The 13,883-nt window shown below is 45.1% G+C and overlaps 1 protein-coding gene across 2 annotated transcripts in view; it reads right to left on the reverse strand.

Annotated features, from left to right (window-relative positions):
* Positions 1-913: 913 nt before the first annotated feature.
* LOC115154943 (transmembrane protein 108) overlaps positions 914-13,883 on the reverse strand; it is a 79,557-nt gene continuing 66,587 nt past the window's right edge. For both annotated transcript variants that reach the window (XM_029701667.1, XM_029701678.1), the window contains exons 3-5: positions 6,369-7,577; positions 5,843-5,997; positions 914-1,215 (exon numbers count right to left, since the gene is read on the reverse strand). In XM_029701667.1, coding sequence (XP_029557527.1) covers positions 1,099-1,215; positions 5,843-5,997; positions 6,369-7,577 — 1,481 coding nt within the window. In that variant the 3' untranslated portion in view covers positions 914-1,098. The remainder of the gene's footprint in view (positions 1,216-5,842; positions 5,998-6,368; positions 7,578-13,883) is intronic.

Genomic DNA, 13,883 nt, shown 5'->3' on the forward strand with positions numbered 1-13,883 from the left:
GAGAGAGAGAGAGAGAGAGAGAGAGAGAGAGAGAGAGAGAGAGAGGCAAAGAGGCAGAGAGAGAGAGAGAGAGAGAGAGAGAGAGAGAGAGGCAAAGAGGCAGAGAGAGAGAGAGAGAGGCAGAGAGAGAGAGAGAGGCAAAGAGGCAGAGAGAGAGAGGCAAAGAGGCAGAGAGAGAGAGGCAAAGAGGCAGAGAGAGAGAGGCAAAGAGGCAGAGAGAGAGAGAGAGGCAAAGAGGCAGAGAGAGAGAGATATAGGCAAAGAGAGAGAGAGAGAGAGGCAAAGAGAAAGAGAGAGGCAAAGAGAGAGAGAGAGAGAGGCAAAGAGAAAGAGAGGCAAAGAGAGAAAGAGAGAGGCAAAGAGGCAGAGTGAGAGAGAGAGAGAGAGAGAGGCAAAGAGAGAGAGGCAAAGAGAGAGAGAGAGAGAGGCAAAGAGAAAGAGAGAGGCAAAGAGAGAAAGAGAGAGGCAAAGAGAAAGAGTGAGAGAGAGAGAGATAGGCAAAGAGAGAGAGAGACACAGACAGACAGTCCCCCTGCTACAGAGGCAGTTCAAATTATAACACCTCCATTTCTTCTACTAAAACCTGGTCTCACAAACATTGCCCTAAATCTCGTAGGTACAGAATTCAAGTTCAACAGGATTTTCAGTAATTATTTGGGGTTTGATTAAAAAGAAAATGAAACATAACGTTCTTACAGAATATCTTCTCTCTAAAGCAGAATTCAAGTGGCCACGTCCACACTGTTCTCACCATCAAGCCACTGTAACAAAATGGAAATCACACATACTCAGTGCTTTATAAAGACATAAAAACCCTTATCACAATTAAGCATTTGTAGAAAATGTACATCAGAAAAATATGCGGGTGCACCCTCATAGTAAATAGTGTCTGTTATTAGCTCTTATTTTAGTCTTGTCTATATATTCATAATGTACAATATAAAGTGGGAGTCTCTGAAGATTTACCACATATATAAAAATGACAGTGTAGGGAGAATAGGGAGAAAGCCGTGGCGGGGGACTTTGAAAGTCAGACTTTTATTTTTGACAGTCTTGTATTGGTGGTTTCAGGACATGGCCACAAGACCAACGTCCCTCCTAGATGTCGCAGGACTTCTCTCTGTTGATGAACAAGGTCTCCTGGCAGAAAGGGTTAACCAGCACCACCCCGCTGCCTCTGTAGTCCCCGTTAGGGGGTAGACATGTCTCCTGCTCCTGGAACACACACACAGACACACAACATACACATTAGCATGACACTACATCACATAAATGGGCATGATTCATGCCAGGTACACGCTATAGATTCAGGGAAGTGTTTTGTGACTTGGCAGACACAAACCATTCTCATGAGGACAAAAGATGGCTGAATGATTACGCTCGCAGAGAGAACACACAGAGAGAAAAATAGAGGGAAGGAGAGATGGGAGTTGAACAGGCTCCATGACAGAGAAAAGAAAGAAGGGCAAAGGAGGGTGACTCAGCAGAAAACGCAACACAGCAGAGGGAGAGAGAAAGAGGAGCGAGAAATAGTGGCGGTTGCTCAGCTAAAAGACAGAACATGGGGTGGGGGGGTGGCGGAGAAAAAGCTGAAAAAAAACAACACAGTGATTCAGAAGTACGAGCCCTACAGAAAGAGAGGAGAAAAAGAGAGGTACATTCTAACTGGCAATACCCCAAACCCTAACATAAACAAATTACTATATATAGTACTATATATAGATATTCTAGGTTTCACTGGAAAAAGGCTATTCAGGAAAAATAAGCAATAGATATTGACTGTAAGAGCCATAGAGATAAATCTATTCACAATTCATCCCTATGGTAACGGCAAGCTAGAGGCACTTTAGGAAAGAACAATATGGAGGGAGGGAGGAAGGGATGAGGCACAGCTTCAGTGAGAGGAGGAATAAAACAGGGACGCAACACAACACCTGTGTGTCACCACGAGCATCCTAAACATGTTCCAGCCTCGGCATCCACTCCTGCACCACCACAGGAGAGATGGACGGAGAGAGAAAGCGATGGAGGCAACAAAAAAAGAGGACAAACCAGAAATAGAGGTGTGGTCAGTATGCAGATGGTAAGAGAGCCGATAAGACTTACTGGCTTCATAGCAAGAACAATATGTAAATAGAGTGAACTGAAATGTGATGGACTAAATACAGGATAAGCTAAAGGTCTAAAATTACACCAAAATGATTCGTTGAAGTGGAACATTTTAGCTTTACCATTAATCGAACAGCAGATGGCGCTATAGTCCACATATATACAGTACCAGTCAAAAGTTTGGACACACCTACTCATTCAAGGGTTTTTCTTTATTTGTACTATTTTCTACATTGCAGAATAATAGTGAAGAAATCAAAACTATGAAATAACACATATGGAATCATGTAGTAACCAAAAAAGTGTTAAACAAATCAAAATGTATTTTATATTTGAGATTCTTCAAAGTAGCTACCCGTTGCCTTGATGACAGCTTTGCACACTCTTGGGCATTATCTTAACCAGCTTCATGAGGAATGCTTTTCCAACAGTCTTGAAGGAGTTCCCACATATGCTGAGCACTTGTTGGCTGCTTTTCCATCACTCTGTGGCCCAACTCATCTCAATTGTGTTGAGGTCGCGTGATTGTGGAGGCCAGGTCATCTGATGTACCACTCCATCATTCTTCCTTACACAGTCTGGAGGTGTGTTGGGTCATTGTCCTGTTGAAAAACAAATTATAGTCCCACTAAGAGCAAACCAGATGGGATGGAGTACCGCTGCAGAATGCTATGGTAGCTATGCTGGTTAAGTGTGCCTTGAATTCAAAATAAATCACTGACAGTGTCACCAGCAAAGCACCCCACACCATTACACCTTCTCCTCCATGCTTCACGGTGGGAACCACACATGCAGAGATTATCCGTTCACCTACTCCACATCTCACAAAGAAGTTCATTGCTCATGTTTCTTGGCCCAAGCAAGTCTCTTCTTTATATTGGTGTCCTTTAGTAGTGGTTTCTTTGCAGCAATTTGACCATGAAGGCCTGATGCATGCAGTCTCCTCTGAACAGTTGATGTTGAGATGTGTTTGTTACTTGAACTCTGTGAAGCATTAATTTGGGCTGCAATTTCTGAGGCTGGTAACTCTAATGAACTTGTCCTCTGCAGCAGAGGTAACTCTGGATCTTCCTTTCCTGTGACGGTCCTCATGAGAGACAGTTTCATCATAGCGCTTGTTGGTTTTTGCGACTGCACTTGAAGAAACTTTCAAAGTTCTAGAAATGTTCTGGATTGATGGACAGTTGTTTCTCTTTGCTTATTTGAGCTGTTCTTGCCATAATATGGACTTGGTCTTTTAATAAATAGGGTTATCTTCTGTATACCACCCCTACCTTGTCACAACACAACTGATTGGCTCAAACTCATTAAGAAAGAAAGAAATTCCACAAATTAACTTTTAACAAGGCACACCTGTTAATTGAAATGCATGAAGCTGGTTGAGAGAATGCCAAGAGTGTGCAAAGCTATCATCAAGGCAAAGGGTGGCTACTTTGAAGAATCTCAAATATAAAATATATTTTGATTTGTTTAACACTTTTTTGGTTACTACATGATTCCATAACTGTTATTTCATAGTTTTGATGTCTTAACTATTATTCTAAAATGTATAAAATAAAATAAAACCCTTGAATGAGTAGGTGTGTGGAAACTTTTGAGTATCAGTCAAAAGTTTGCACACACCTACTCATTCCAGGGTGGAATATATATATATATATACACACACTGCTCAAAAAAATAAAAGGAACACTTAAACAACACAATGTAACTCCAAGTCAATCACACTTCTGTGAAATTAAACTGTCCACTTAGGAAGCAACACTGATTGACAATAAATTTCACATGCTGTTGTGCAAATGGAATAGACAACAGGTGGAAATTATAGGCAATTAGCAAGACACCCCCAATAAAGGAGTGGTTCTGAAGGTGGGGACCACAGACCACTTCTCAGTTCCTATGCTTCCTGGCTGATGTTTTGGTCACTTTTGAATGCTGGCGGTGCTTTCACTCTAGTGGTAGCATGAGACGGAGTCTACAACCCACACAAGTGGCTCAGGTAGTGCAGCTCATCCAGGATGGCACATCAATGCGAGCTGTGGCAAGAAGGTTTGCTGTGTCTGTCAGCGTAGTGTCCAGAGCATGGAGGCGCTACCAGGAGACAAGCCAGTATATCAGGAGACGTGGAGGAGGCCGTAGGAGGGCAACAACCCAGCAGCAGGACCACTACCTCCGCCTTTGTGCAAGGAGGGAGCAGGAGGAGCACTGCCAGAGCCCTGCAAAATGACCTCCAGCAGGCCACAAATGTGCATGTGTCTGCTCAAACGGTCAGAAACAGACTCCATGAGGGTGGTATGAGGGCCCGACGTCCACAGGTGGGGGTTGTGCTTACAGCCCAACACCGTGCAGGACGTTTGGCATTTGCCAGAGAACACCAAGATTGGCAAATTCGCCACTGGCGCCCTGTGCTCTTCACAGATGAAAGCAGGTTCACACTGAGCACGTGACAGACGTGACAAAGTCTGGAGACGCCGTGGAGAACGTTCTGCTGCCAGCATGACCGGTTTGGCGGTGGGTCAGTCATGGTGTGGGGTGGCATTTCTTTGGGGGGCCGCACAGCCCTCCATGTGCTCGCCAGATGTAGCCTGACTGCCATTAGGTACCGAGATGAGATCCTCAGACCCCTTGTGAGACCATATGCTGGTGCGGTTGGCCCTGGGTTCCTCCTAATGCAAGACAATGCTAGACCTCATGTGGCTGGAGTGTGTCAGCAGTTCCTGCAAGAGGAAGGCATTGATGCTATGGACTGGCCCGCCCGTTCCCCAGACCTGAATCCAATTGAGCACATCTGGGACATCATGTCTCGCTCCATCCACCAACGCCACGTTGCACCACAGACTGTCCAGGAGTTGGCGGATGCTTTAGTCCAGGTCTGGGAGGAGGTCCCTCAGGAGACCATCCGCCACCTCATCAGGAGCATGCCCAGGCGTTGTAGGGAGGTCATACAGGCACGTGGAGGCCACACACACTACTGAGCCTCATTTGGACTTGTTTTAAGGACATTACATCAAAGTTGGATCAGCCTGTAGTGTGGTTTTCCACTTTAATTTTGAGTGTGACTCCAAATCCAGACCTCCATGGGTTGATAAATTGGATTTCCATTGATTATTTTTGTGTGATTTTGTTGTCAGCACATTCAACTATGTAAAGAAAAAAGTATTTAATAAGATTATTTCTTTCATTCAGATCTAGGATGTGTTGTTTAAGTGTTCCCTTTATTTTTTTGAGCAGTATATATATATATATATATATATATATATAGTCCACTGTAACCACATGCTGACCTCATGTCTACTAAAGTACTCTAGCTACTTGGCAACAACACTTGGCTCGCTGATTTACATTTTCTCTATCATCACTGAATTCATGTCAAGTTGAGGAGCCTAATTTAGAGGAGCCCAACATTGTAATGCCTGTATGAATATAGGTTCCATATTCATCAAATCCCTTGGTATTTCTAAACTCTAATCTATGCCATCACACAGCTTATATCAATTGGACTAAATGTCCATTATACCATGCTGAATCAAGGCTTCACAACAACATTACATACAGACCCTTTCACTTAAATAATAAGTCCCCTCTAAAGCAATTGAGTGCCAGACTCGGGGACTGTAACTTAGTAATAACATTATATACAGGCCCTTCCCCTCAAGTGTAACATTTCTCATATCCTACAGGAAGTCCTCTTTGGTCTAATAATAAAAGTGGCAGTCAGTCTCAGGACTGTGTGTACCTCAGCATTGTCAAGGGACGTGATTTCCCGGGGCAGCTCCACCGCATGCCTGTTGAAGTAGTCCATGGTGATGGCATTGTTCCAGTAGCTCAGGTTGTTCTCCTGATTCGAAGACTTCTTCTTCCTCCTCATACAGCACACGGTCAGCAGGACAGCTGAAGGGGGAGAGGAAGGGAGGGAGTGAGAGGGGGAGGCAAAGTCAGTACAGCCTCTAAAACGATACAACCTCAGTCCAGCTCTTTCATTATGTATCACATTGTCTCAGTGGACAGGTTGGATGGTATCAACGTGATCTCAGCCTCGTAAAAGTGGTGGTCAGCCTCCTACTGACTCAAACACAATTTCTCTAACCTCTTTGCCTTTGATATGGTTTTCTCTAAGAGGCTTTGAGTTTATACTTAAATTGTACAATATATATTCATCCCTATTAGAAGGAAATTGACATTTGATATAAAGGGCTTTGTTATCAAAAAAAAAAACATGTTTCGGCATCAAAACATTCATCAGGTTGCTATTTGATACTCACAGCACGAGGACACAGGCACACTGATGGCCAACACGATCCACACAATGTCTATCTTGCTCAGGCAGATGGTGGCGCTGGACAGCGGTGAGTCCAGAGTGGGGCTGGAGCCATTACCAGGACCCCAGGGGTCTGCAGTGGTGGCGGGGAACAGTCGGTTCAGAAAATTCCCACTGGCTGTGGAGGGGGGCTCCGTAGCGGACGAGGTGTTCCACTGGGAGGAGGGGTCCTCGCCAGGGATGCCCTCCACACTGCCGCTATGAAAAGTGACTTTGCCATCTGTTTTGAGCTCCAGGGTGGGGTCCTCGTTGACCAGGAGGTGCACCTCCCGTAGGGTGATGGCGTGGGGTCGGGAAAGCTTGGGCGTGGCTTCAACATGCTCCCTGAGGGTCTGATCTAGAGCAGCATCCTCTGATGAAGAGGAGGAGGAGAGAGAGGAAGGCTGCAGCTCAGTAGTGAAGTCCTGCTGACTGGGGTCTGTGGGCTCCTTGACATTCCCCCCCTGGGGCTCCTGGGTGTGTGTGGGGGCCGGGGGACCACCAAGCTCCGGGCCCAGAGTATCCTCTCTCTCTGTGAGCAGGCTGGGCAAAGAAGGAGACAGGGCAGACCCAGAGTCTGGAGCCCCCTCCACTGCAGCTGGAGCTACCTCACTCTGTGGGCCAGCAGAGCTGGGAGGGCTAGGAGGGCTGTTGCCCTGGTTAACAGGATCTGGGCTATGGGCTTGATCGACTGAGTTGGGCAAGAGGCCCTGGTCTGCACTGAGAGAATTGGAGCTGTGGCCTGGGTTGAGAGCACCAGAGCTGGGGGAATGGGCCTGCTTGACTGGACTGGGGCTGACACAGCTAGGGCCAGGGTCTTGGTTTACTCTCACAGAGTTTACAGTGTTAGGACTGAAAGTAGCTGCAGCATGAATGAGGCTGTCTTTACTGGGTGGTGTCACAGTGTGTGCCAGGCTGGTGTGGTGGGTTAGATGCCAGCCCCAGGAGCTGAGGGCTGTGGTGGGCTTGATGATGCCTGTGGGCAGCGCCCCTCCCTGGGGGGACCAAGGGTCCCCACTGCTGGAGCCCTCCTGCTGCCAGTCTGGGAGAGGCAGGAGCGGGTTAGGGGGGCTGCTGTGGGGCGCTGACATGGAGACAGGGTCCTCGGGGGTCCGGCTGGGGTACAGCTCCTGGGTAGAGGACACCACTCCCACAGCTAGGATCGCTAGAACACCTACAGAGAAAGATAATTATTAGAAAGAATGTGTGTGTGTGCTTGCGTGCAGGTATGCATATCTAAGTGTGTGTGTGTGTGTGTGTGTGTGTGTGTGCGTAGGTCGGTCTACCCTTTCTCCTGAGGTTCCCTGCTTGTAATATTGAGGCACAAACACTGATCCCCAGAAGCGGCAATAGGCTGTTTATGAGTCCTGGAGGAACCTTACAACCGTGTGCTGGATTCAATCGAGCAGAAAGACGATGGCCAAAGCTTACCCATGATGTTGCACAACAATTTAAGTCAATAAGTAATCGTTTTAGTCAAAGTGTGATATACAGTATTTGGGCTTGAAGTCAGAACTGCCCACTTAGTGCAAATCCGTGTGATCCAAGTTCTATTTGTCTTTTCCTTTGATATGATGTACAAATAGTTTTCAGCCTAGGTTTCATTTCAGGGTGAGTTTTATTTGAATGTTACCACCCACCAGCATGGCATTGTTTATTCATCAGAAACAGCTGCAAAGTTATTACTTTTTGCCACTAAGATGAGCCAACCAGCCTTGTGTCCACTTGGTCGCCTGGATAATTTGTGAATTTTCACTTATTTTTTAGATAGTCTGTATTAAACACACACACACACACACACACACACACACACACACACACACACACACACACACACACACACACGGCCAAAAGTATGTGGACACATGCTCGTCGAACATCTCATTCCAAAATCATGGGAATCTTCCGGGAAGGAAGGCCAAATAGATCATCAAGGACAACAACCACCCGAGCCACTGCCTGTTCCCCCCGCTATCATCCAGAAGGCGAGGTCAGTACAGGTACATCAAAGCTGGGACCGAGAGACTGAAAAACAGCTTCTATCTCAAGGCCATCAGACTGTTAATCAGCCATCACTAACATAGAGTGGCTGCTGCCAACATACAGACTCAACTCTCCTGCCACTTTAATAAATGTAATAAATGTATTTAATAAAGGTATCACTAGTCACTTTAAATAACACCACTTTAATAATGTCTACATATCCTACATTACCCATCTCATATGTATATACTATATTCTACTGCATCTTGCCAATGCCGCACGGCCATCGCTCATTAATATATTTACAGTTGAAGTCGGAAGTTTACATACACTTAGGTCATTAAAACTAGTTTTTCAACCACTCCACACATTTCTTGTTAACAAACTATAGCTTTGGCAAGTCGGTTAGGACATCTACTTGTGCATGACACAAGTCATTTTTCCAACAATTGTTTACAGACAGATTATTTCACTTATAATTCACTGTATAATAATTCCAGTGGGTCAGAATTTTACATACATTAAGTTGACTGTGCCTTTAAACAGCTTGGAAAATTCCAGAAAATGATGTCATGGCTTTAGAAGCTTCTGATAGGCTAATTGACATCATTTGAGTCAATTGGAGGTGTACCTGTGGATGTATTTCAAGGCCTACCTTCAAATTCAGTGCCTCTTTGCTTGACGTCATGGGAAAATCAAAAGAAATCAGCCAAGACCTCAGATTTTTTTTTTTAGACCTCCACAAGTCTGGTTCATCCTTGGGAGCAATTTCCAAACGTCTGAAGGGTTCATCTGTACAAACAATAGTACGCAAGTATAAACACCATGGGACCATCAAACCGCTCAGGAAGGAGACGCGTTCTGTCTCCTAGAGATGAACGTACTTTGGTGCGAAAAGTGTAAATCAATCCCAGAACAACAGCAAAGGACCTTGTGAAGATGCTGGAGGAAACAGGTACAAAAGTATCCATATCCACAGTAAAACGAGTCCTATATTGACATAACCTGAAAGGCCGCTCAGCAAGGAAGAAGCCACTGCTCCAAAACCACCATAAAAAAAGCCAGACTATGGTTTGCAATTGCACATGGGGACAAAGATCATACTTTTTGGAGAAATGTCCTCTGGTCTGATGAAACAAAAATAGAACTGTTTGGCCATAATGACCATACATTATGTTTGGAGAAAAAAGGGGGAGGCTTGCAAGCCGAAGAACACCATCCCCACCGTGAAGCATGGGGGTGTCAGCATCATGTTGTGGGGGTGCTTTGCTGCAGGAGGGACTGGTGCACTTCACAAAATGGATGGCATCATGAGGATGGAAAATTATGTGGATATATTGAAGCAACATTTCAAGACATCAGTCAGGGGGTCTTCCAAGTAGACAATGACTCCAAGCATACTTCCAAAGTTGTGTCAAAATGGCTTAAGGACAACAAAGTTATTGTCGTGGCCATCACAAAGCCCTGACCTCAATCCTATAGAAAATTTCTGGGCAGAACTGAAAAAGTGTGTGCGAGCAAGGAGCAAGGAGGCCTACAAACCTGACTCAGTTACACCAGCTCTGTCAGGAGGAATGGGCCAAAATTCACCCAACTTATTGTGGGAAGCTTCTGGAAGGCTACCTGAAACGTTTGACCCAAGTTAAGCAATTTAAAGGCAATGCTACCAAATACTAATTGAGTGTATGTAAACTTCTGACCTACTGGGAATGTGATGAAAGAAATAAAAGCTGAAATAAATCATTCTCTCTACTATTATTCTGATATGGCTAAGGTGTATGTAAACTTCCGAACTTCAACTGTATATGTACATATTCTTTTTCATCCTTTTACATTTGTGTGTATAAAGTAGTTGTTGTGAATTTGTTAGATTACTAGTTAGATATTACTGCACTGTCAGAACTAGAAGCACAAGCATTTTAGTACACTCGCATTAACATCTGCTAACCATGTGTATGTGACCAATAAGATTTGATTTGGAAGGCTTTCCACTAGATGTTGGAACATTGCTGTGAGGACTTGCTACCATTCAGCCACAAGAGCATTAGTGAAGTTAGGCACTGATGTTGGGCGATTAGACCTGGCTCGCAGTCGGCGTTCCAATTCATCACAAAAGTCTTCGATGGGGTTGAGGTCAGGGCTCTGGGCAGGCCAGTCAAGTTCTTCCACACCGATCTCGACAAACCACTTCTGTATGGACCTTGCTTTGTGCACGGGGGCATTGTCATGCTGAAACAGGAAAGGGCCTTCCCCAAAATGTTGCCACAAAGTTGGAAGCACAGAATCATCTAGAATGTCATTGTATGCTGTAGCGTTAAGATTTCCCTTCACTGGAACTAAGGGGCCTAGCCAGAACCATGAAAAGCAGCCCCAGACCATTATTCCTCCTGCACCAAACTTTACAGTTGGCACTATGCATTGGGGCAGGTAGCGTTCTACTGGCATCCGCCAAACCCAGATTCGTCCATTGGACTGCCAGATGGAGAAGCGTGATTCATCACTCCAGAGAACGAGCTTCCACTGCTCCAAAGTCCATTGGTGGCGAGCTTTACACCACTCCAGCTGACGCTTGGCATTACGCATTGGTGATCTTAGGCTTGTGTGCGGCTGCTCGGCCATGGAAACCCATTTAATGAAGCTCCCGAAGAACAGTTGCGTCCCGAGACGTTTGGAACTCGGTAGTGAGTGTTGCAACTGAGGACGTTTTTACTTTACAATAACAGCATTTACAGTTGACTGGGGCAGCACTAGCAGGGCATACATTTGACAACCTGACTTTTTGGAAAATCCTATGATTTTCCTATGCCACGTTGAAAGTCACTGAGCTCTTCAGTACGGGCCATTCTACTGCCAATGTTACCTATGGAGATTGCACGGCGGTGTGCTCGTTTTTTTATACACCTGTCAGCAAAGGGTGTGGTTGAAATAGCCAAATCCACTGACTTGAATGGGTGTCCACATACTTTTGGCCATGTAGTGTATATGTACAGATGGAGAAAAGAAAAGATAGAAATAAATAAAATAAGAATGATAAAGAAGAGAGTATAAGGACAAAGAAGGGTAATAAAGAGGGCGAAATTCCACAAAAAACATAGTCACACCAGCACACGTCGACAATCTCAAACACTGTACTGATTACCCATCTAAACTCAGTCATATACCAGTATTCAGCATCACACATTCCTATCCACTCATTTCCCCCAGTCCATTAAGGGATCCAATAGGCGTTTAAACACAGCCTTCAACTCATAAATCATATTCCTCCCGATGTGTGCGTGTCCTAAATTACATCCTATTCAAAAGTGGTGCACATGGGGAATAGGGTGCCATTTAGGACACAGCTGCTCTGGCTCGCTAGGTACTGTATGAGAGGGTCCACTCTCCTCTGCTTTCCATTTACCAAGCCTGTCACATCCCTACTCCAGACACTCCAGAGTAACCCATAACTGGGAGACAACACAGACAGTTTGATTTATGAATGGTGGTCTCAGAGAGATGGTCGTAAGGCAGGGAGACCATATAGTCTCACAGAAATAGTCTGACCCACCCCAGGAATATTTGCCTCATCTTTTGGCCCATTGTTGATCTCTGGTGGTGGTACGTTGCCCCCCCCCCCCGGTCCCCTCAACACATTATTACTGTATTCCATCCTCCAACATGCACAAACATACTAATACATACATACATGTCTCTCAGTCACATATATAGGCTATCTATGGTTCCATCCACACAGAGTAGAATTGATTACTATATTATGTTGTCCATTGTGGGGGCTGTTAGTAAACCATAGCTACTATGTTACTGCTATAGGCAGTTGTTCCTGAGCATTGTACTTCAGGAGTGTGATAGTGTGCAACACTGTTTGTCATGCAGTAGTCTGGCCTCAACCACACCCTCAATCAGTGTCTAACCCTCGCTATCACAACACTACCTGGCAACCCGGCCCTCGGTCGGCCGGAAAAGCCTGGAAAATACACGAGCTCCGGCTCCGCTGACAACAAAATGGCAACAGAGTTTACATACGTTGTACATACTTACACATGCTCCAGCAATACACTCCGCAGACACACACACACATGCACGCAACTCTGCACACGCCCATACATGCACCCACGCTCGCTCGCACACTGGTCCTCCTCATCTGCAATAAACATACTTATTAATATTCATCTGGGAGGCCGCTGATCATCATGTTTTATTGAGTAGCTCATAAAATCTTAAAGGAGGCAAAACACCTTTTAAGTTTGGTAGCGTCAAAACATGTTGCATGATGTTCGTTGTCGGTCCGGTGAATAGTCAATATTTTGTAAAGTTATTCATTACTTGTGTGGTAGGCTATGTGTGGTTGAGTAAACCAATTGAAAGTCATCTAATCTCTCTTGAGAAGCACATGCACACGCATGCACTCACACACAAACACAGAGTATATGGTATGATATAGATATGGATACATGCAGATTCTCTACAATAGTCTGTAGAAACTCAAACTCCCACTCTCCCTCCCTCCTCCTTTTCCTATAGCAGTGTGTTCAATTTCCCTTCTCAGACAATAAAGATCTATTGAATTGAGTTGAATTTTGTGTGTGTTCCATACAGTAATGTGAATGTAAGTATGCCTGCTACTGGTGACTACAGACAGTGCGGAGGGTTAGTGAATACTAAGGACAACGAGGAGGCATCTCAAGCTACAGTATATCTCCAGCTCAACTCGTCATTTTCATCAAAGGTTATGTTTCTTTTTTTCTGGCAGTGAGTCACCCACTCCTGGTCTGGCAGTGACATTAGATTAGAGCTACTGCTGCTGCTCATAAGTGTCACGTCTACTCCCGCACCTCCCCTCTGGCATTCGACGTCACCGGTAACCACCGGTCCTGGGATCCATCATTACGCACACCTGGCATCAATCATTACGCGCAGCTGCACGTCATCATGAGGCACACCTGGACTCCATTACCTCACTTATTACCTCCCCTATATCTGGCACTCTTAGGTTCCTTCCCCAGTCAGTATTGTTTATGTGTTTCCTGTCTATACGCTTCTCGTGTTTGTTATATTGTTGGATGGTCCATTTATTATTAGACTCCCAGCGTATACGTTACAATAAGACAGACACTCGCAATGACTCACAGGCTGTCCCAAATGGTACTTTTGACTTAAAGTAGTGCACTATGTAGGGAATGGGATGCAGCCCCAGACACAGGATAGCTCCAGGGGTTCATTTGGGGAATGAGGGAGCCCTTCATCCCCTATAGCCAGTTTCCTGCCCCTAAGCCTCTCTGTAAAGACTCTCACTAAGTGTCCTAACTAAGCAACACTCTTGGCCTCCATTGCCCTCTGAGAGTGTACACAACACTATAATGCTGTTTATGTAATGCAAGGAGGAAGCATGAGGCATGAACCTAATAGACACAATACACAGTAGTACAGAATGGAATAAAATAACTCCCCAAACGTGCGTGTGGGTGGGCAGGCGAATATATTGGAACTAGTGGATATA

The sequence above is a fragment of the Salmo trutta genome, chromosome 2 (assembly GCF_901001165.1).
Source record: "Salmo trutta chromosome 2, fSalTru1.1, whole genome shotgun sequence".
Lineage (NCBI taxonomy): Eukaryota > Metazoa > Chordata > Actinopteri > Salmoniformes > Salmonidae > Salmo > Salmo trutta.